At 41.8% G+C, this 21,695-nt stretch overlaps 1 protein-coding gene across 1 annotated transcript; it reads right to left on the reverse strand.

Moving 5' to 3' along the window:
• Positions 1-1,780: 1,780 nt before the first annotated feature.
• On the reverse strand, positions 1,781-20,536 carry Psma6 (proteasome 20S subunit alpha 6). The gene is made up of 7 exons (XM_052185826.1): positions 20,366-20,536; positions 11,637-11,731; positions 11,150-11,231; positions 9,354-9,509; positions 7,012-7,190; positions 5,588-5,682; positions 1,781-1,994 (listed from the first exon to the last, which is right to left on the reverse strand). Exons 1-7 carry the CDS (start codon positions 20,439-20,441, stop codon positions 1,937-1,939), a joined length of 741 nt encoding a protein of 246 aa, XP_052041786.1. The 5' UTR covers positions 20,442-20,536; the 3' UTR covers positions 1,781-1,936.
• Positions 20,537-21,695: the final 1,159 nt, after the last annotated feature.

The raw sequence follows: 21,695 nt of genomic DNA on the forward strand, positions 1-21,695 counted from the left end.
GCCTTGCTCAGGGGACTGCACCTAACAGATGCAGGCGAGCAATCCCACAACAGTAGCCACTGAGCTGAAAGAACTGCTTCCTTTAGGAGAATGTATTACTCCTGACTCAGCTTTCAAGGGGATGTAGTAGTGACATTTCCTGCTTCCTGTGGCAGCTGCTCACGTGGCCTTTCCACGGAGGCCCAGAGGCTACAGACTTGAGGATGTGGTATCTTGTTCACCCAGTACTCTGACCAGTCAGGTCAGCACACGTGTGCTCAGCGCACGGTGTGAAGGACACAGAATGTACTGAATCGTTTCCCAATCAATCAATGGTTTAGGTCACTATGGAACTCCTTTAAGATTTTAAATTTTAATACTGTACATATAAAAATATACTTAGCTGAGCAATCGTACACGCCATTAATCCCAGGTCTTGGAAGACAGAGGCTGGCAAATCTCTGAGTTTGAAGCCAGTCTGGTCTACAGAGTGAAGACAGCCTTGAATATATAGAGAAACCCTGTCTAAAACAAAACAAACACCAAAAGGGGGCTGGAGAGGTGGCTCAGAAGTTAAAAACACCTTAAGAGGACGATTGTTCTTACAAAGGACTTGGGATTCAGCTCTCAGTACCTGTATCAAGTAGCTTTCGAGCACCTGAAATTCCAGTTCCAGGGGATCTGTACACATGATATGCATAAAGTCACATAGGCATACTCATAAGTAAAAATAAATCTTAAAATATATTTAATAACTATATTAACAATAATAAATTCTAAATATGCAGTTTCCCCTTAACTTTGCTAATGTTGTTATCTGTAAACTCTAAACTGTGTTGGGGCTGGAGAGGTGGCTCAGTGGCTAAGATCTCAAACTGTGATTCCAGAGGACCCAAGTTGAGCTCCCAGCACTGTGTTAGGCAGCTCCCAACCATATGTAACTCCAACTTTTGGAGAACCTGACACCTCTGGTCTCCAAGGGCATCCACACTTAATGTGCATTAAACACACATAATTAAAAATAAATATTTTAAAAAAAGCTGTTTCCTGCTTTCAGTACTTAATCTTAAGGGCACAGAAAACAGATCCTTCTTTTCTAATCCTGCTTCCTGAAGGTGGCTAGGTAGGACTAGCTACAGCAACGGCACGATGGGCTTGCTCTCTTAGTTCTAGCGCTCAGGAGGCAGAGCAAGGTTAAGTTCTGTTTGAGGCCAACCTGATCTATATAATGAATTTCTGGGCATTCAGAGATCCTGCCTCAAAAAACAAAATAAACAAAACAAAACAAAACAAACAAACAAACAAAAAAGAATAACAAAAACCCAAAACCACTAAAAACAAAATCCCATGCAAAACAAAACCAGATCCTTGTCAAACAGGCTGAAGTACCACAAAGACAGCTGTCGGCAGAGGCTGTCAGCACAGTGCACAGCAGCACACTGGGCTCACGCTGGATTCAATCCAGCGGAGCTGCAGTGAACAGCAAGTTCAGCCAGAGCATCTTTTAGCAGAAAGTCTCCAGAGAACTGAGCACAGGAATGTCCTGCTCGAACAAGAAGTATAAATAAAACCCTGTCTCATGTGACAACTTAGATAGTTTCAAAGTCCGGTTCCAAGTTTGATTCATTATGCCAAGTTAACACTGTGAATCTGAATTGTTGCCTGTATTCCAAAGGCAGTGAGGCATGCACTTTGTAAACTATGATTAAAGCTGTGACACAAGCATAAATAAGCACTTACTGCCTATATGTACTAAGGCTTAATACTTAAGACTGAGCTCAAGAAAGACAGGACACAGCTGTTTCCAAAAGCACGGTTTTATTTATACAGAGTCCTAGCCAGTCAGTGGCAGGAGGAGTGGGAGAGTCTCCATCTTCAGTCCAGGGCCTTAGGATGTCAGTCTGCTGTTACCACACCGGCACGTGGCATCTTGGATCTGGTGAGCTGATGAGAGTGTTCAGTCTCTCTCTGCTAGAGCAACAAGGTGAGCGTCAATCTCTGCTTCTGTAAGAATCCTAGAAGGCAAAGGGTAAACAACCACAAGCGCTTACTTTATTATGAAAAATTTCACATACAAAAGATAGTACAACAAACTCCCAAGTATGGATGAACTAACTCCAGCAATTACCAATCTATAACCAATCTTTTAAAAGTCTATATATCTATGACTCTTACCAAAGATTATATTGTAGGATAATTTGGATAATCCCAGTCAATTTCATGTATAAGAAGGTGTTTTCTGATATCAGATTCAGAATTAATTGTAGCTAAGGTTGAAAGCACTTCAACTGAATTAATATGAAGCTAAGTTATATAAAATATGTTTGATTTAGTTTGAGTGTCAACGCTTTAAAAAACTTAATATAACAAATTTGAATAAACTGAGGGATGAGAAAATTAAATAAATTTTTAAAAACTACTGGGGGGGAAGAGAAGCTGAGAAGACAGCATAGTGAATGAACTGCTTCCTGCACAAGCATGAGAATTGGAGTTTTAACCCCATCATGGGAAAGGCACGACAGCCTGTAATCCCAGAGCTAGGAAGGAAGCTGGCTGGCTAGACTAGGGGAATCAGCAAGCATGATCACATGAGAGATTCCTTCAGTACATAGAGAACACCACCAAACCTTGACTTCTGCACACACATGTGAACTCATACGTACAAATACTTGCAAAAAAAACCTTGCTTGGATTCAGTAACTATCCATGAGAAAAGCTCTAACACTATTTACAATCTACTTACCAGAAGATACTCCATGCAGAACATATATTTCCAGTTCCCTAAATGTTTGCCTTAAAGCAGTGGTTCTCAACCTTCCTAATGCTGCAACCCTTTAATATATTCCTCATGTTGGTGTGACCCTCCCAACACAAAATTAATTTTGTTTCTACTTCATAACTAACTTTGCTACTGTTAAGAATTGCAATGTAAACATCTGTTTTCTGAGGGTCTTAGAAGACCCCTGTGAAAGGGCCATTCAACCCCATAGGAGTTACAACACACAGTTGAGAACTTCTGGCTTCAGCTGCTGATCAACACTGGTGACAGGACTTGTCACTGCTGGGTTATGTTTGTTGCTTTGAGACAAGGTTTCATGTCTTATAAGGTAGCCCAGGCTGGCCCGGGCTTATGTAGCCAACAATGGCCTTGAACTTCTTTTTTGTCCATTGTCTCCCCCCGCCCCCCCAGGGTTTCTCTGTGTAGCCCTGGCTGTCCTGGAGCTCACTCTGAAGACCAGGCTGGCCTTGAACTCAGAAATCTGCCTGCCTCTGCCTCCCAGAGTGCTGGGATTAAAGGCGAGCACCACCACCACCCGGCTTACTACTAAACTTCTAAAAAGGCAGATCTGTCAAAATAATTTGACATTTTTTAAAACTTGGAAAAAGAAGTAGTTTATAAAGTTGTAGAATCTTATGCTATTTTTGTATGCTCTTTGATATTACACTCACTATCTCAGAATTTAGAAATTATACAAAGGCTGTTTCCCTCTTCCCAGTACTGGGCTTGACTCTAGAGGTTCTCTGCAGCTGGCAAGCATTCGCACACTAGTTATACTCTCAGCCGTGTAAAAGCATGTTGACAGTGGGTGGTGGCAGTGCATGCCATTAATTCCAGCACTTGAGAGGCAAGGAGGATTTCTGTGAGTTTGAGACTAACCTGGTCTACACAGCTAATTCTAGCCAAGGTTACACAAAGAAACTGTTTCAACAAACAAACAAGCATACAAATAAGATAATAAAAAAGAAATTTTTATTTTGAGAGAGGCTTCACTATGTTCTCAGGCTGACGTTGAACCTATAATCCTGCCTCAATTGCCCAACAGCTGGGACTGCAGGCCTGTGTACAATGCGCAGATACAATGGTTTCTTGCTCAATTTTAAAATAAAATGTAAATAACATTCAGATGCAGTAAAAAAGGTTTCATAAAAGAAAAAAAGTGCCTGTTGAAATTTCAGTGCTTAAAAAAAGGAACAGAGGAGTGTGGTGTCCTATCTTCCCAGTCTAAGGTCAGCCTGAGCTCAAAAAGAAACAAAGCAACAATAAAGGGAAACTTTTTGTATAGAAAAAAATGATTAGATAGAAGTGCTGTTTTCTTTTCTTTTTTCTTTTTCTCCCCCCACGACAGGGTTTCTCTGTGTAGCCCTGGCTGGCCTGGAACTCAGAAATCCGCCTGCCTCTGCCTTCCAAGTGCTAGGATTAAAGGCTTGCACCACCACCGACCAGCTCAAGTGCTGTTTCCTTAATTCTGTGGGATTTTTGCGTTATCACCTGCAGGTAACCAAGCGAGCGACTCAGCTGTGGGGAGAACCTACTCCTGAAGCCTGTGTGTGGGAACAGCTGTGATCCAGGCACGTGGGAGGCCGAGGGAGGAAGAGCCAAATTCAAGGCCAGTCTGGACTACATCCCAAGACAGCGTCACAAAACAAACCACATGCACGCCACTGAAAAACTCTTCAAGGTCTGACACTTAGTTTACCAATCCCCAACAATGTCACCACAGATACAGTCTAAAGGGGGACACACTCAACAGGTCAAACACCACAGCAGCTATTTGGAGCTGCGCATTTATATGAGTTTCACTAATTCATGGCCGACAAAGCACCTGACAGTTTGCTAGGAGGATGAGCTGACTGATATAAGCAGTACACACTTGGATGTCGGAAAGAGCCCGGGCGAGCGAGACTCAAACAGCAAGTAACTTAGGGAGCACAGTTAGGAAATAGCCAGTCTAGCATAGAAAAACAGTTTAGGGATATATTTTACACAATTAGGAATTGTGTAAAAGCTGATTAAATAAATCAGTGAGATTCTGTCTCAATAGCTGGGGGCTGGCCAGATCATAATAAGAACTAACAGAGTTCTTAAGTAACCTACAGCAACACTTGAATCCTGTGAGCTGCTGAGTAAGAACATGCAGTTTACATTGCCCTTTGAAGCACCCTTATCCAGTGGGTAAGCAACCTTCCACCTGAAGGTCACTATATTGGAACTGCTTCTATTGGCTTTAAACTCCAGAAGAAAAACAGACTGAAGTCCATCTCACTTCTTGTCCACTCATGTGCTGCAGTGTCTGGGATCAAATCCAGGGCAGTGTGTGTGCCGCACCAGGCCAGCACCCGACCACCAAGCTGCACTGCTCATTTTACTTCTTGTGTAAAGGTTACTTGTGTGTGTAGTGTGTTATCTCTGGTGTTATATATAAAGTTACTTGGAAGAGGGAAAAAAGCTGCTTCTGTTTTAAGAGACTTCAAATAAAGTTGTTTTGTTTTTACAGTGCTAGGGATTGAACCCATGACTTTAGAACATGTAAGCTAAGCACTTTCTACAGAGCTACCACTTAGTCATTTGTTGTTGTTGTTTTGAAATAGGGTTTTTGTTAAATGAGCCAAGGTGCCCCTTGAATTTATGATCCCCCTGCCTCAGCTTCCCCAGTGCCAGAATTATAGTATTTCCAAGAAGTTTTGAAATAGATCCTCAAATAGTGGGGAAAAAAGAGAGAATCACATTTCTTTGCCACATCATCATACACAAATGTAGCACAAATGAACCCTAATGCCTCTAGCTTTTTAGTCTAGAATTTAGAACATGGCTGAAAATGTAACTCACCTGAATTTAGGATTTTCAACTGTAACTACTCCAACTTCTATTTCTGAAGGTTTGAAATCAATCGACAGAACAGTAGACAGGCATGTAATTGCAGTCTAAAAAGAACACCAACATTAAAACATAATACTTTCCAGTTACTACTGTCCCCCACCCCAAGATAATTGTTTCTGTGTTTCAGTGACACAGTCCTACAGGCATGTTACTAACAAACTGCTGACACAATCTGATTCTATTAAACAGCCACAAGTTTAAGGAGTTTATCAATCAAAACTCCTTAAAATACATAAAATAGAATACATAAAAATTCATTTGCAGCCCAGTGTGGTGGCACACGCCTTTAATCCTTTAATCCCACCACTTGGGAGGCAGATCTCTGAGTTGAGGCCAGTCTGGTCTAAGAATGAGTTCCCGGACAGCCAGGGCTACACAAAGAACAAAGCAAACAAGTCAAATCAATCAATCACCTAATAAATAAATAAATAAAAATTGACTACTTAAAATGATTATGGTTATGACAATTTAAGAAATGTGATTAATGTAACTATAAATTATAATTTAAGAAACATTTAAAGAAAGCATACCATTCTATCTTCTAAGACGTGAACTAATATATTTTATATTTTCTTTCAGTATAAGATAAATTATTAAACAATTAAAAGTTTGTCTATACTTTGAGAAAGGACCTTGCTTTATAGCTCTGACTATTCTGGAACTCACTATGTAGCCCAGGCTGGCCTCAAACTTACAATGATCCTTTCGCCTCTGCCTCCCCCATGCTGGGATTACACGTGTACACCATCACATCCAGTTTAAAATCAAAGTCAAGGACAACCTTGGAAGACAGGGCTTCTCACTGGCCTGAACTAAGCATGGTCAGACTGATCAGTAATGCTATGATCATGCGTGTGTCATAGTAAGTAGGGTTTATTTGTTTGCAATGTAGGTTCTGGGGTCTGACCAGATATCCCTGAGCTCACGAGGTAAGCACTTAACTGAGCTCTTTCCAGCCCTCTGGTCACATTTTTTTTCTTAAACTAGGAAACAATTTGCTATCAAGATCTTAGCTTGTAGCTGCTTTTATTTAGGACCATGAAAATAATTATTACTAGATCAGCAAGACAGCTTACTACCAAAGCTAACTAGAGTTCAATCTCAGAAGCCCTATGACAGAAAACCACGCCACTCTAGTCTTATTTTCCTATTTTGTGTTTGTTGAAGTCTCACATGCATTATGAAAATAGAAATAAAATGAATAAAAGCAGCCCCCATTTCCCAAGTGAGCTGAATGGTATCAACTCTACCATTCAACTATCAAGCCTTGGATCATGTGATATCATTAAGAAACAGCTTTCACAGCCTATCAGAGACAGTGATGCTCTCTCCCAGAGCAGCATGACAAGGCCCATGCCTTCCGGCTAACTTACTTCCACTGTCTGTTCAAATGTCCAATCAAATTTCTTCTTCACTTTTTTTTCAAGGAAGCTGGTTGACTCTGTTTGTTTAACTCCTGCTGCCGTGGCTTTAAAGCCACAGTAGTAACCTGCAGGATCACACTTGTATACTTGAGGGCCTTGTTCTTCATCTATACCGATTAAAATCATACCTAGAAAGAAAGGCTCCAGTTAAATATGTTATACTGTCCTACAAAGATGTCCCTTTCTTGGTGTTATCGTGGAGCTGCTATTAATCATTATTTGGTCACTAATTTTAGGCTTATTTGTTTTCCCAAAACTGTTAAAATGTAGTTTTATTACCAGTGACAAATTAGATAATAGGTACATTTTTGTTTTGAAAAAGGATCTATCAAGTTGCTGTTATTTAAACGTGTTCAGCTTTTTACTGAACTTGTTAAGAGGTTTAGTTAAAAAGACCAAAGCCCATGCCATCCCCATCCTCAGATCCCTCCCCCGCACCCCCCCAAGACAAAGTTTCTCTGTGTAGCCCTGGCTGTCCTGGAACTCACTCTGTAGACCAGGCTGGCCTCAAACTCTCAGACCCCTTTCTTTGTTGTAACAATCAAAATTCATTTTTAGAATAATTTCTGAATACAAAGAACAGATTAGAAAGAGAAGGGATAGAAGAAACAAATTAGATAGGAAATGATGGCAACAAGGCAATGAGAAAATGACAGGAGAGAGGGAACAGATACTCTGAAGCGAACCTCGATGGTTTAATTAGATGACCAGGGAGAGTGCACTAAGACTGTGAAGAAGATGCTTAGGATGCCTGGAGAACAGAAATGATTGGAAGGTGTCTGGAGAAGGGAGGAAGGGTTAAGAAACCAGGTGGGTGGCTAACATGGGAGTAAGATAGTAGGCGAAGCCCTCACGGGGTGAGGCTTCCAGACAGCAAGAGGAAATGGCGGCCCAAGAACAAAGCATGATAAATGACCACATCTAAGGGACCAATGGAGGAGCAGGAGAGCACAGGTGCAGCACGCCTGTAAACCAGCACTCGGGAGGCAGGGGTCACAAATTTGAGAGAAGCATGAGCTACTCAGTAAGAGTAAGGGGGAATGGGTATGAAATTGGGGACTGAAGGGATGGCTCAGCAGTTAAAGAACACTGGTTGTTCTTCCAGATTGGGATTTGAGTCCCACCAACCTTGCACAGCTTACAATCATGTCAACTCTAGTTCTAAGGACTCAATACCCTCTTTTAGCCTCTCCAGGCACCAGGCACATGTGTGATGCATAGAAATACATGCAGGCAAACACCATGCATTACAAAAAGTTACAAGTTGGAGCTGGAGAGATGGCTCAGCAGTTAAGAGCACTGACTGCTCTTCCAAAGGTCCTGAGTTCAAATCCCAGTAACCACATGGTAGCTCACAACCATCTGTAGTAAGAGCTTATGCCTTCTTCTGGTGTGTCTGAAGACAGCTACAATGTACTCATATAAATAAAATAAATAAATATTTTTTAAAAAAATTAGAAGTCAAAGGAGAAGTAGTGTTTCAGAGGTCAACAGAGTCATCTGCTGAAAAGAAACATTACACTTAGGTCTCAGAGCTAGGCCTGCAGCATTGTGGCACAGCACTTGCCTAACAAACATAGCCCTGACTGTGAACCCCGACACCTCAAAAAAAAAAAAGAAAGAAAGAAAGAAAGAAAGAAAGAAAGAAAGAAAGAAAGAAAGAAAGAAAGAAAGAAAGAAAGAAAGAAAGAAAGATTGGGAGCCCGGAACATTTAATTTTCATTAATCAGTGATGTCAGAAACAAATATGATGCCAGGTACACACCTTTATTCCCTACACTTGGAAGGCAGAGACAGGCAGATCTCTGAGTTCTAGGTCAGCCTGATCTTTAGTTCCAGAACAACAAAGGCTACACAGAGAAACCCTGTCTGGGGAGAGGGGAGAGGGGAGAGGGGAAAAGAAGGGAGGGGGAGGGGGAAGGGGGAGAGAGAGAGAGAGAGAGAGAGAGAGAGAGAGAGAGAGAGAGAGAAAGAGAGAGAGAGAACGAGAGCATAAGCCTATATATCCCAATTCTTTACCCAATGATCAAAAGAGTCATTAACACTGTTAACATGAATTAATAACCTGAAATTACAGCAGAACCCCATTACAACAGTCTAATAAAACAGGACTTTCAGATCATATAGCCTAAACAGAAATATTTTGATTAAAAAATAAATAGAACTTGAAGCTGTAATTTCAAACTACATATTTACATATTCAGAACTCAAGTGTGGCCTCAGTTTCTTTATACATGCTCTCTAAAGACAATTACAATTCGATTCCTTAGAAGACTTCTGAGCATACTTACAACAACCAAGTGGCCTCATTTCAGCATTCTGTGTGTAGACCTGAGAAATATCAGCAATTCTTTTACACAGCATGTCCACAGGAATCTCATAGCCATATTTGTATTTCCAATTAGCTGCCTCATAGCGTGCCCTCTGTACCTGGGATCTGCTGTCAGCTTGAAGGATAAACAAAACCCCAAAGAGTTACCACTTTAGAAACAGAATCAACCTAAAAGCCTATTATTTCTCCATCACAGATATCTATATTTATTTCAAATACGTTATAGAAGGACAAGGGGTTCTCTGTGGCTTTGTCGTGTGATAATAAACACTGAGTGACTTGGCATTGAGTGCATGTAAGAACAGAATGAGATCAAAACATTTAGCTAAATTTTATACCATACTGCTCTTTTATACCAAGCCTTTCACCAGCAGTCAAAATGGTTTCTTTTTTTTTTTTTTTTTTTTTTTTTTTTGGTTTTTCGAGACAGGGTTTCTCTGTATAGCCCTGGCTGTCTTGGAACTCGCTCTGTAGACCAGGCTGACCTCGAACTCAGAAGTCCGCCTGCCTCTGTCTCCCAAGTGCTGGGATTACAGGCGTGCGCCACCACGCCCAGCTTGTCAAAATGGCTTCTACAAGAATCTGGTAACCTGGGATGGCAGGATGGCTTGGCACATAAAGGGGCTTGCCATCAAACCTGATGGCTTTGAGACTGATCCCCAGGACCCAGTGTGGAAGGAGAGAAACTATTCCCATAAGCTGTCCTCTGATATCTACAAATGCTTCACAACACATTATGTGCACAAATAAATAATAAAAAAGTCTAGTAATGGCCAGGAGCTAGTGGCCCATGCTTTTAATTCCAGCAGTTAGGAAGTAGAGACAGATGGATCTCTGAGTTCAAGGCCAACCTGGTCTATCAAGAGAGTTCCAGGACAACCAGGGCTACACAGAAAAAAAAAAGTGTAATAACTCAAAGAATATACTTTAAAAAAAGTTTTATGAGAAATACTATTTTTAAAAGATTTACTTTAATTTTATGTGTACCACATGTGTGCCAAGTGCCCCAGAAGCCAGTGGAGATCATAGACAAGGGGATTATGAGCTGCTATGTGGGTGCTGGGTAAAGTCCTATGCAAACACAAGAACTGAAGTTTGGATCCCTAGTAGCCATGTAAAAACTAGGCATATACCTATAACCCCAGGATGAGTGGGTGAGTGAGTGGGTGAGTGTGTGTGTGTGTGTGTGTGTGTGTGAGAGAGAGAGAGAGAGAGAGAGAGAGAGAGTATGTGTGTGTGTGTTATGTATGTGTGAATGCGCCCTAGAAATACGATGATCCAGGGGCTTACTAGCCAGACAGTCTAGTTGAAACAGAGATACAGATTTGGGGAGAGAAATATCTCAGAAAAATGAGGAGGAGGGTGATAGCAGAAGACCCCGGAAGTCAATCTCTGACCTCCATAAGCACAAGTGAGCATACTTGTACAAACACAAACTAATACTAACCTTGGAAGACAGTGAATCTACTGAGAACACCCCAAGATCAGGCACTAAGGAATCTTTAAAGCAGAAAACACAGGGCCAGCAAGTAAGCTGTCTGCTAAGTCTGACAACCTGAGTACCGTCCTTAGAGCCCAAACTGGTAGAGGAAGCCAACTTCCACAGGTTGCTGACCTCACATGAGCCCTGACAAAGTGTGCCCCTCCCACATAAACCATCAATTAATGCAAAAACAAACACACAACACAAATACAAAGTAATGTGGCAGGAAGTCCTGCCAGGCTGCATCCTGGGACAGCGCTGCTTGCAGTTACCCGTCATTCCTGTCATCACACAGCCAATGTTTTCCGTTATCTTGAATAAGTGAGTCACTGTGCTAGAATCCAGTAGTTTGTCCTAAAGAACAAAATAAACCACAGCATGTCATTTTAAAGTCCACAGCCTCTGTACACTTATAAAAGTCACCAGTATGGAACTGTAACAAGCTATAGAACAGGAATTATGAGTTACGTGTGTTCTGCTCATTTCACAGTTAAAGCCAATCTTTCAAACGGGATACAGGAAGATGTTTTCTCTAGATGTTTTCTCTAGAGTAAAGGTCCCAGAAAACAAAGGACTTAGAAATCTCATTCCATTTACTGATTATATATTACAAACTCAGCCAAATAAGCCACAGCTGCCCAGTGTTCCTGGAGTGATTAGGAAAAAGGTGGAGTCAAACTAAGAATAGTGCCAATGTGAATTCGTAGTAATATAATTCTTTTGATTTTGTTCCACTGACTACCGGGCAGTATTACTTACGGGTACTTTTTTCTGTGTGACAATGACTGCGCAGTCCTTTCCTCTGACGGCAACAGATGTAAGTCCACCCTGGTTAATAGCCTTAAATGCATATTCTGGAAAAACAAAACAGGTTTGTTATTTAAAGGTGGGATATGGCCCAGGGATGTTGCTTAGTTGGTAGAGTGCTGGCTTAGTATGCACTAAATACTGGATCAATCTGAGTATGGTGACTAGAATGTTAGCATTTGACAGGTAGAGACAGGAGAGTCAGAATTCAAGGTCATCTTTGTACAGGGACTTTGAGACCAGCCTGAGATACAAGAGACCCTGTCTTTAAAAGAGGAAAAAAAAAAAGTAGGAACATTCTCTTTCCATTTTTGAGACATGTCCTCATTACGTAGCTCTGGCTAGCCTGGACCTGCTGAGTGCTGAGATTAAAAAGCACGTACCACCATGTCTAGCTAAAGTGGGATAATTTATCATAGATTCTTACAAGGAAATTAATAAACTTTCATTAAAAGAATCAGGTTAAGCTATAGAAATATAGAGTGCCAACTAAGAGCAGTAAAGTCAAAATAATAAAATAATAAAATAATAAAAATGTCAATAAACCAAACTGTAAGACCCGAAAAACGAGGGTACCCCAGAGCCCCATGCCTCAGAAGGCGACACCCATATCACTCGTGAGAAACGGTCCCAATGCAATACACAAGAGGATTTTTTATTCCAGAGGCTCTGGGGTCCACAGTCATACACCGTGCAGGGGTAGAGGACTGTGGGACCCCCAGTACAGAATTGGGACAGCTTTTATAAGTTTACAACAAAGCCCGCGAATCACAAACCAATCACTCCTTAGCATGGAGAGCCCTTGAATCACAAACCAATATTCCTTAGTATCGAGAGCCCGCGAAGTGCGAGCCAATCGATTTGTACCACTCCATAGTTTTTAGGACAATCAGTTTAAATTATTGGAGCCCGTGCTCTGTGGACCAATTAGTTTCCTATTTTCTTGGAGGTCTATAGCTGCGTGAACTCCTGGGTGGGGTAATGGCATAAGCAGTCTACAGAAGCAAGATAAGCAGATAATTAGCTCATTTCCAGTTACCTTACAGGGCCAGGATCACCTATTCAAAGCCTTTTTTCCTAGCTCTTAACAAAGGGCGGGCTCTGGAATGCAACCTTTTACCTAGTTTCTAACAAAGAGCTGGTTCTAGAATATGAAGTGTTTAGGGGGCTCCTTAGAAGGCTGGAGTTAGAGCTTCTTTGGAGGGAGATAGCATTTTAAACTTCTGACTTCATAGGGTCATTAGAGACTCTAATTTTATCACAGCAGATCTTAATATGTCTTAACATTTTCAAAGTTGTTTTATGGGCACTTTTTCCGTCACACCTGCTTTTCTTAGGTCAAAACTGGTGCTCTAAAGATTTAGTACTTCTGTTGATTTTTGGTCAATAACTTACCACATCCAGTTTTAATATTTGATATTAGATTTCATATTGATATTGCCTACCAGATGAAGTTTAATCCCAGCATGGCCCAGGCTAGCCAGGGCTACATGATGAGATCTTGTCTCAAGAATGGAAAGAAAATGTTGCAAATTTTGCAACTTACCGTTAACATAGGGCTTTTCAGTTTATTACAAATGTCAGAATGTGTACTTTTAACTACAGTCACTGCACTCTCTGGTTTGAAAGACTGGTGTCAAGATGGGAGCAAATACTAACTACTCTGGTATCCCATAGTTTACTTAATAAGGACCATCTTTGAGGAGATGAGATCAGAAACACAGCTATCATTTTCTGTGTTAATACAGAAGATAATTTTTGTTTTCCTTTTTTGAGACAGGGTTTCTCTGTGTAGCTCTGGCTGTCCAGACACTAGCTCTACAGACCAGGCTGGCCTTGAACTCACAGACAACTGCTTTCCTCTGCCTCCAAAGTGCTGGGATTTAAGATATATGTGCCACCATCACCCAAAATTTTTTTAAAGTTCTTATAATCCCAGTTATGACCTAAATTTTGCTACATAGTAGACAATCTCAAAACGCTCGTTCTGAGGACTAGCCAGAGGCTTTGCAAATGACCAGGATAAGAAATACATGTATCCAATGTTCCTTCATGGCTTCTGTTTCAGTCCCTGAGTCCAGGCTCCCGGTTTGAGATCCTGCCCTGACTCCCCACAGTGATGGGACTGTGACCATGGAAACTATATAGACTATTCCCTCCCCAAGTTGCTTCTGGTCATAGTGTTTTGCCACAGCAATGGAAACATAACTAGGGTACCTACTGATTTGAGTTCAGTCCCCACAACTGACATCAGAATGCAGACGGAAAGAACCAATTCCACAGAGCTGTCCTCTGAATACCACCTGGTGCATTGTAGCACACATACTCACAAAGTAGTAGTAGTAGATGATGATGATAATAATAATAATAATAAATTAATAGAACTGAAAAAAAACACAGTATCTAAAATACAAAAATTCACCAACAGCCTTGGCCTATAATTTTAGTACTAAGGTTGAAGCAGAAGGCCCATGTGTTCAAGAATATCCTGGTCTACAATAAATAGCAAGTCTGTGTTTCAAAAAATAAAACAATGATCCAGAAAAATTTATCAAGTGAACTTTAGTGCAGACTGGAGGTAAAGGAAGGAAGGAAGGAAGGAAGGAAGGAAGGAAGGAAGGAAGGAAGGAAGGAAGGAAGGAAGGAAGGAAGGTGCTAAGAGAGATGGCTCATCAGTTCCAAACTTACTGATCTTCCAGAGGACCAAGTTTGGTTTCCGCACACATATCAGGATGCTCACAGCTTCCCTTAACCCTAGCCCTCTGCACTCTTCTGCATAAGAACCTTACACAGAAGAAACTTAAATAAAATCCTTAAAAAAAAAAAAAAAAAAAAGGAAAAAAAAGAGTAAAGATCCAAGTGAGTTGTGCACGCGCTTGCGCGTGCACACACACACACACACACACACACACACACACACACGGATGCGTATACCTAGCCAGAGGACAATCTTAGGCACCATTCACTCCTCAGCGCTGTCTATGTTGTTTGAAATAGGATCTCTCACTGGCCTGGAGCTTGCAAGGTATTCTAGGCTGGTTAGCCAGCAAGTCCTAGAGACCTGCCTCCCCAGAACTGGGACTACAGTGATTATAAACACACACCACCTACCATGCTTGGCTTTTTACATAGGTCTTTTATTTTGGAGGCAGAGTCGGCGATGTAGCCCTAGCTAGTCTTGAAATCATGGAGCTCTGTCTGGCATATGCATCAATACACCTGACCCTACTTCCTTTGTTTTTGAGGCCCAGTCCTTTAAACTGTCATTTCCTATATATTAAAAAATGGCCACATTTTGTGACTTGCATCCATTATTTAACAGGCATGACAGAATAACATATAAAGTTAACTATGAAAAACTCATGACCATTAGCACAGCATCCATGAATGACATTCACTGGCATCAAAGGGCAACCGTGCCCAGGCCATGCAGGGCTGCATGAGCTCGGTGGTGAGACATGCCTCTATCTCAGCCCTGGGGAGGCTACGGCCAAGCTCAAGGCCAGTCTCAGATACAACAACACTGTCTCAAAACAGTCACCAAGCCCCTCATGGTGGTTCAGCAAATAAAAAACTTGGGACCAGGCCTGATGACAATGAGTTTGAGACCCAAATTCCATATGTTAGGAGAGAAGTAACTCCTGCAATTTTTCTCTGACCTCCACTCAATCCCTCTCCAAACTGAAAAACAAAACCTGGGCTAGGAAGATGGCTCAGCAGGAAAGATTGCTGTGTAAGTGTGAGAACCTAAATTCAGATAACCCAGGCACACAGGAAGCCAGGCATGGTCACATGCTTGTAATCCCTGAGCATATATGTGTAAGTGGCGGATTACGGGAGGTCACTGGAGATTGCTGGTAGCCAATCTATTTCTAGGTCCAGTGTGAGCTCCTGTCTCAAAGGAATAGGGTAGAAATTGAAGAGAATATCTGATGTCTTCTAACGTTGGAGTGTGCACCCAGCACATACACTCTACTGTGCACACACATCACACAAACCAAAACAAACTGTCAGACACAGTAGTTTTTAAGTTCACTATGTAAACAAGCTGGCGCGATGGTGCAGTGGTTTTGCGCACTTGCTGCTCTTTCGGAGGAGCTGGGCTTGGACCCCAGCACCTACAGGGCACGTCGCAAGGCCACAGCTCCAGCCCCAAGCTACTCCTGCACTTTTCTGACATCCGCAGGCACCCAGAAGCACACGGTACACATGAACACATGCATGTAAACACTCATACATAAAATAAAAACAAATCTTTTTGTTTGGTTTTTTTCTCTCTCTGTAGCCTTGGCTGTCCTGGAACTCATTCTGTAGACCAGGCTAGCCTCGAGAGATCCACTTGCTTCTGCCTCCCAAGAGCCGAGATTAAAGGTGTGCGGCGCCACCACCAACAGACAAAAACCAAATCTTACAGTTCCTACCGTTTCTTCAACTTTTCATTTCTGAATCATTAGGGTGGAAGCAGGCTAACTATAAAAGGTACTATGTGCACTACTCAAACGCTCAGGACAAGCAAACAATACCACGTAACGAATGGCTCCGTGTAAGCAGCTCATGCTATAGTGCCAGCACACAGCAGGGAAGCACCTCCTCCTCTCTTGGACACACATCAGGCATCATAAGGCATATACCACATGATTCTGGGTGCTAGTAATTAGCAACACAATTTAAGACTTTCTACTCACACTTTTGTTTAAAACGCTATATTGAATTTGGCATATGATTTCTTCTTTCTAGATAAACATTAGTTGGAAAATTGCAATGAAAGATCCAGTCTGTAAAGTTCGGTTATTTAAAAAACAAAACAAAAGATGCTGGTTTGGTCTACAAAGTGAGTTCCAGGATAGCCAGGGCTGTTACAGAGAAACCATGTCTAGAAAAACCACACACAAAACAAACAAAAAGCCCAAAACAAACAGACAACACAAAAAAGAAGAGAAAAGAGCTGAGGTACTGGAGAGATGACTCAGCAGTCAACAGCATTCACTGCTCCTGCAGAGACTTAAGTCCAGTTCCCATGAACTACACCAGGCAGCCCAACCATCAACCAAAATTTCAGTTTTGGGGGATCCAGTGTTCCTGGCCCCTGCATACACGTGTACCAAAGTGCACATACCCCCATGCAGACCTACACACATACATATAATTAAAAATAAAATAAATCAGGCTGGTGAGATGGCTCAGCAGTTAGAGCACCGACTGCTCTCCCAAAGGTCCTGAGTTCAATTCCCAGAGACCACATGGTGGCTCACAACTGTCTGTAGTGAGATCTGACTCCCTCTTCTGGGGTATCTGAAGACAGCTACAGTGTACTTACATATAATAAACAAATAAATCTTTAAAAAAAAAAACAAACCTTAAAAAAAAAAAAACAACAAAAACCAAGAGATATTCTGCTGTTTCCCTAAATTTGAAGGCTACATAGTCATTTCACATAACTTCCTAATATTTATTTTCTAAAACAGGTATCTTCAAAAGTGGGATCATTAGCAATCTTGGAACTGGCACAGGATGAGAATGTGAGACTTAAAATATAAGAGTGTTGAGCCTGGCCAGGCAGTGGTGGCGCATGCCTGTAATCCCAGCACTCTGGGAAGCAAAGGCAGGCGGATTTCTGAGTTCAAGGCCAGCCTGGTCTACAGAGTGAGTTCCATGATAGCCAGGGCTATACAGAGAAACCCTGTCTCGAAAAAACCAAATAAAAAAAAAAAAAAACCAAAACAAAACAAAAAAAAGGAATGTTGAGCCTGTAGCTTTTGGGTGTAGACATATATGTGTGTATATACATATAATTAACAGTCTCCTCCCTCTTCCTCTGTATCCCAACCCATCGTCTCCTCAGGTGCGATAACCACCATGCTCCCAAACCTTACAATTAAACTTTAAACCAATGTGCTTTATTAATTCTTAACATGTGCCCGTACAAATGCAATTTGCATACATACATTAAGAAAGCGCTTTTTATGTCCAGAGAGATTCTCATAGAGTAAAGGCACCCTAGCCAGGCAGGACAGCCTGAGTCACAGTCCTAAGGCCCACAGAGTGGAGAGAACCAACTGTCCCAAGAAGCCCTTTGACTGACATACACATATATACACATATGCACACACAAACACATACATAGACAACAAGTACATCGTAATTTTCACAAACAGATTTGTTTTGTTTTGTTTTTTTCAAGACAGGATTTCTCTGTGTAGTCCTAGCTGTCCTGGAACTCACTCTGTAGTCCAGGCTGTCCCCAAACTCAAAAATCCGCCTGCCTCTGCTTCCCAAGTGCTAGGATTTAAGGTCTGTGCCACAACTGCCCAGTAAAAACTGAATTTTTTACCTACATTCTCTACAATTCCTAACACATGCTTATACACAAACACCTGCACACACACATTAAGAAAAAAATTCAGAGGCTAGAGAGATGGCTCAAGAGTTAAGCGTATATTACTCTTGCAGAGAACCTGAATTCAGATAGACAGACAGACACACAGACTGACAGGCGCGCGCGCGCGCGCACGCACACACACACACACACACACACACACACACACACACACACGCGCGCGCAAAGTCTCACACGAAGGGTGGGGGCAGTATTTCGGGGCCAGACTGCTGTTTCAGTGGGTAAAGTTAGCTGCTAACAAGCAGGACACCTGATTTCCAGGATCTACATGGGAGGAAAGAACTGGCTCCTGAGGGCTGTCCTCTGACTTCTGTATATGCAAAATAGATATAATGTATTTTTTTAATTATTATTTTAAGGTCTAAAGGAAAAGAAAAAAAATTGATAGTTACCAAAGTGTTATTTATTTAAATGTCTACCAATTGGTACTGTTAAAATTACAGATCATGTTTATAACTATGTTTAGTAGTATAATTTAAGTTTATTCCTCAATCACTGCTAGACTATTTTGGTGTTGGGAATTAACTGTTTAGACTATGGCAAGTGAAGTGCATCCTATTAATCCTTACTTCCCTGATCACCACAGCAGTTTGTTATATTACTCTACAGCTAGCTAGGTTAACAATTTGCATCTTTATAGTTCTTAGATTCTGAGTCTTTGGGGATCTAAAGTTTAGTCTAATACACAGCAATTACAATACTGTGAATAGACAAATATACTTCACTAGCAAACTAAGAAGGATGGACCCAAAGAAACGGATTCCTTATCTACAGAGGGACTAATTTCACAGATTTTTTTTGAAGTCAAAAATTCAAGCAGGCATCCTGTTATACCAAATGCTCAATATTTAATAGTACACAATAATATACATATATACTGCTTAATTTAATCCTCAAAACACAATAGAAGGAATTATTAGCCAAATTTTGCAATCAGAAATCGAGCGGAAATTCTACGTTGGTCAGGCCAGCTGGTATGGAGCACGCGGGTGTGTTAATCCAGGCCCAGGTGCACCCGACCTCTGCACCACTATCCTGCTTGCTCACACTATTCTTTCAGTTTCTTTTTCTCATCAATGCCTAACTCATGTCCTAAGTAAAAGAGAGAAAGCAACAATTCAAGCAATAACCTAATATAGAAAGCATATAGGTGAGTAGAACTCCATTTATAGGCCAACTCTAGGATTTCCAACCAAGATAGTAGTTTTGACTACTCCTTGTCAAGACACTGAGATAAAAGTTTTCAAAATAACATTATCATGGGCCAGATGTCAGGCCCTTCTGACACTAAGTTTTTTATGGCAAGAGTTTAAAAGTCTGTCCCATATTCCTAAACTAAACCCTGCTACGTCTTCAGTTTACCAAAATTTATTGTTACACGGAGTAACTGATGCCAAGTTCAGGTTTCTGTCCATTAAACTGTTTTTTTGGTAAAGATTAACACACTGTACCTCAACTAGATTGAGAACCAGCTTTTAAACTATAAAATTCTTACAGATGGGGGCTAAAACCGGGGTGCCAGCTTCAAGAGGAGTTCATTACTGTTCTTTTATTTCTCAGTTTTGAACTTTGCAAATACTTATAAACCTGAACTCTTCTCTTTTTATTCGTTCGGCTCCCTGTCACTTCCTTTAAGCTGTCAGCTTCAGTAGGGATAAGTGACATCTCTTTTCTAGAACCATCAGTGTCTGGTAGGGCTTTACACACTTGTATAGAACTGACCACAAAGCAAGTCCTCTATCTATACACTGCCAAGGAACACACACACATTGTAGTTGGATGGTTAAGGAGCCAATCACTCTCGGCGAAGGGAAGACTCAGGCTCCAGGTAGAATGAAGCTAAACAGTGGTTCTCAACATTTGGGTCGCGACCCCTCCTACAAAAACCTTTACACAAGGTCGCCTAAGACCATCGGAAAACACAGATATTTACATTACAGTCCATAGAAGAGGAACTGAATTTAAGGGGCGTAGCATTAGGAAGATTGAGACTCACTGAGCTTAAGGGAACTCCGGAAGCCGGAGGCATTACAGTGCAATACCCTAATTCTTTGTGTCTGGACAGTAAGGCGCTCCTGGAGAGCGCCATGCTTTGGTTTCAGCCTCAAAACCCGCTTGCAGACGGAGATGGGAACACGCGAGCGAGCTCAACCTCGATCCTTCTGCTTTCCTGGCTCAGGCCCATCTTCGAGCCCCAGACTATTCTTGGGCCGCGTCTGCACGCTCCAGGCCGAAGCATGACAGAGCAATTCGCACGGCCCACAGGCGGCCCTGATTCACTCACCTACTTGGTAGAGTCGGCCCTCGGGAGAGAAAATAGTAATGTGACGGTCAAAACCGGCGCTGGAACCGCGGGACATGGCGTTCCCGCTATTTTAAACACAGTCTGCACCCCGTAGCACACACACCAGGCACACAAGCCCCTCCCGGAAGTTATGGCTACTACTTCCGGAGCACCGGCAGAGCTGCTTCCGCTCTGGTAAGGTACTGGCAGGGTCTCCAGGGAAGTTCCAAAGCACCGCCTCTAAGTGGGCGGGGCTTCGAGCGCTCAAGCGGCCATCTGGTGTGCTTGTGGGTGGTGGCTCTGGGTCGCGGCCGGCCGTTAGTGATTCTGGAGAACAAATTGGCCAAAAGAGGAAGTTTTCAAGGGACCTGCAGTTGTGATTTGCCTACTTGTGACCTCAGGAGACAGTATGATCAGCGCGTCCGTAGTCAGTTTTGGCGCCTGGACTTGCTATCTTGTCTTACTGGATTTCTGGCTTTGTTCTTCCTAACCATTTTACCGGCCACGTCTCTTCCTACGGTTGTTGGGGAGAAAGGCTTGCAGGCAACTGCTCCTGCAGCAGCTACCGTAAATGTAGCACCTGCAAGAGGGCTAGTGGGAGAAGGAAATAACCAAAGTTTTCTTCTAGTCTGGCAAGACTTTCCTTTGGACGGCGGCCCAGAGTTTTTCGTTGTTTTGGTTTGGTTTGGTTTTTTGTCATAAAAGTGAATTTGACGTTGAAATACAAGTAATGGGAACTTGAGGTTAAGCAGTCTTAGCTGACAATGAGCAAGACCATTGCTGGTGGCTGGATACAGGAGTAATTACAAGTCGGTGAAGTAGCTCTTGGAAAACTGGTGGTTGTTCAAACTGTAAAATTCAGCACATTGTGCACCCCAGGGCACAACCCCTATTTAGTGAATATAAAAGTCAAGGCAGAATATTAAGCTGTTTTCCCCCTAAATAGAAGTTTTGTTTACACCAATATTTATAACAATTTACTGATGTAATACTGAAATATTCAGATCTGTGCTATTCTCTCTAAAAGCACTTATTTTAAAGCAAAACATTTGAAGAGATTCTTCATAAGGAAGTTTTAATTTCTCAAGTTATTTTTTTCTTTTAGAAAGCGAAGTATTAAAAAAAAAAAGTATAAACCAGGTTTGGTGGGGCACATCTTTTATCCCAGCACTTAGAAGGCAGAGGCAGCTCTCTGGGTTCAAGGCTAGCCAGATCTACAGAATGAGTTTCAGGACACATTGAGACTACACAGGAAAAAGAAGAGTGCCTGGGGATGGGAGTGGAGTGTACAACATCCAACATTGAAACATGGATTAAAAAAGGAATCCAT

Source organism: Apodemus sylvaticus, chromosome 6 (assembly GCF_947179515.1).
Source record: "Apodemus sylvaticus chromosome 6, mApoSyl1.1, whole genome shotgun sequence".
Taxonomy (NCBI): Eukaryota; Metazoa; Chordata; class Mammalia; order Rodentia; family Muridae; genus Apodemus; species Apodemus sylvaticus.

Coding starts and splice junctions, on each gene's coding strand:
- Psma6 (XM_052185826.1), bottom strand. CDS start 20,441: ATGTCCCGCGGTTCCAGCGCCGGTTTTGACCGTCACATTACTATTTTC. Junction 7,191..9,353: donor AATGAGGCCACTTGGTTGTT/GTAAGTATGCTC, acceptor CTTTCTTTCTAG/GTATGATTTTAATCGGTATA. Junction 5,683..7,011: donor CATTTGAACAGACAGTGGAA/GTAAGTTAGCCG, acceptor TGTTCTTTTTAG/ACTGCAATTACATGCCTGTC.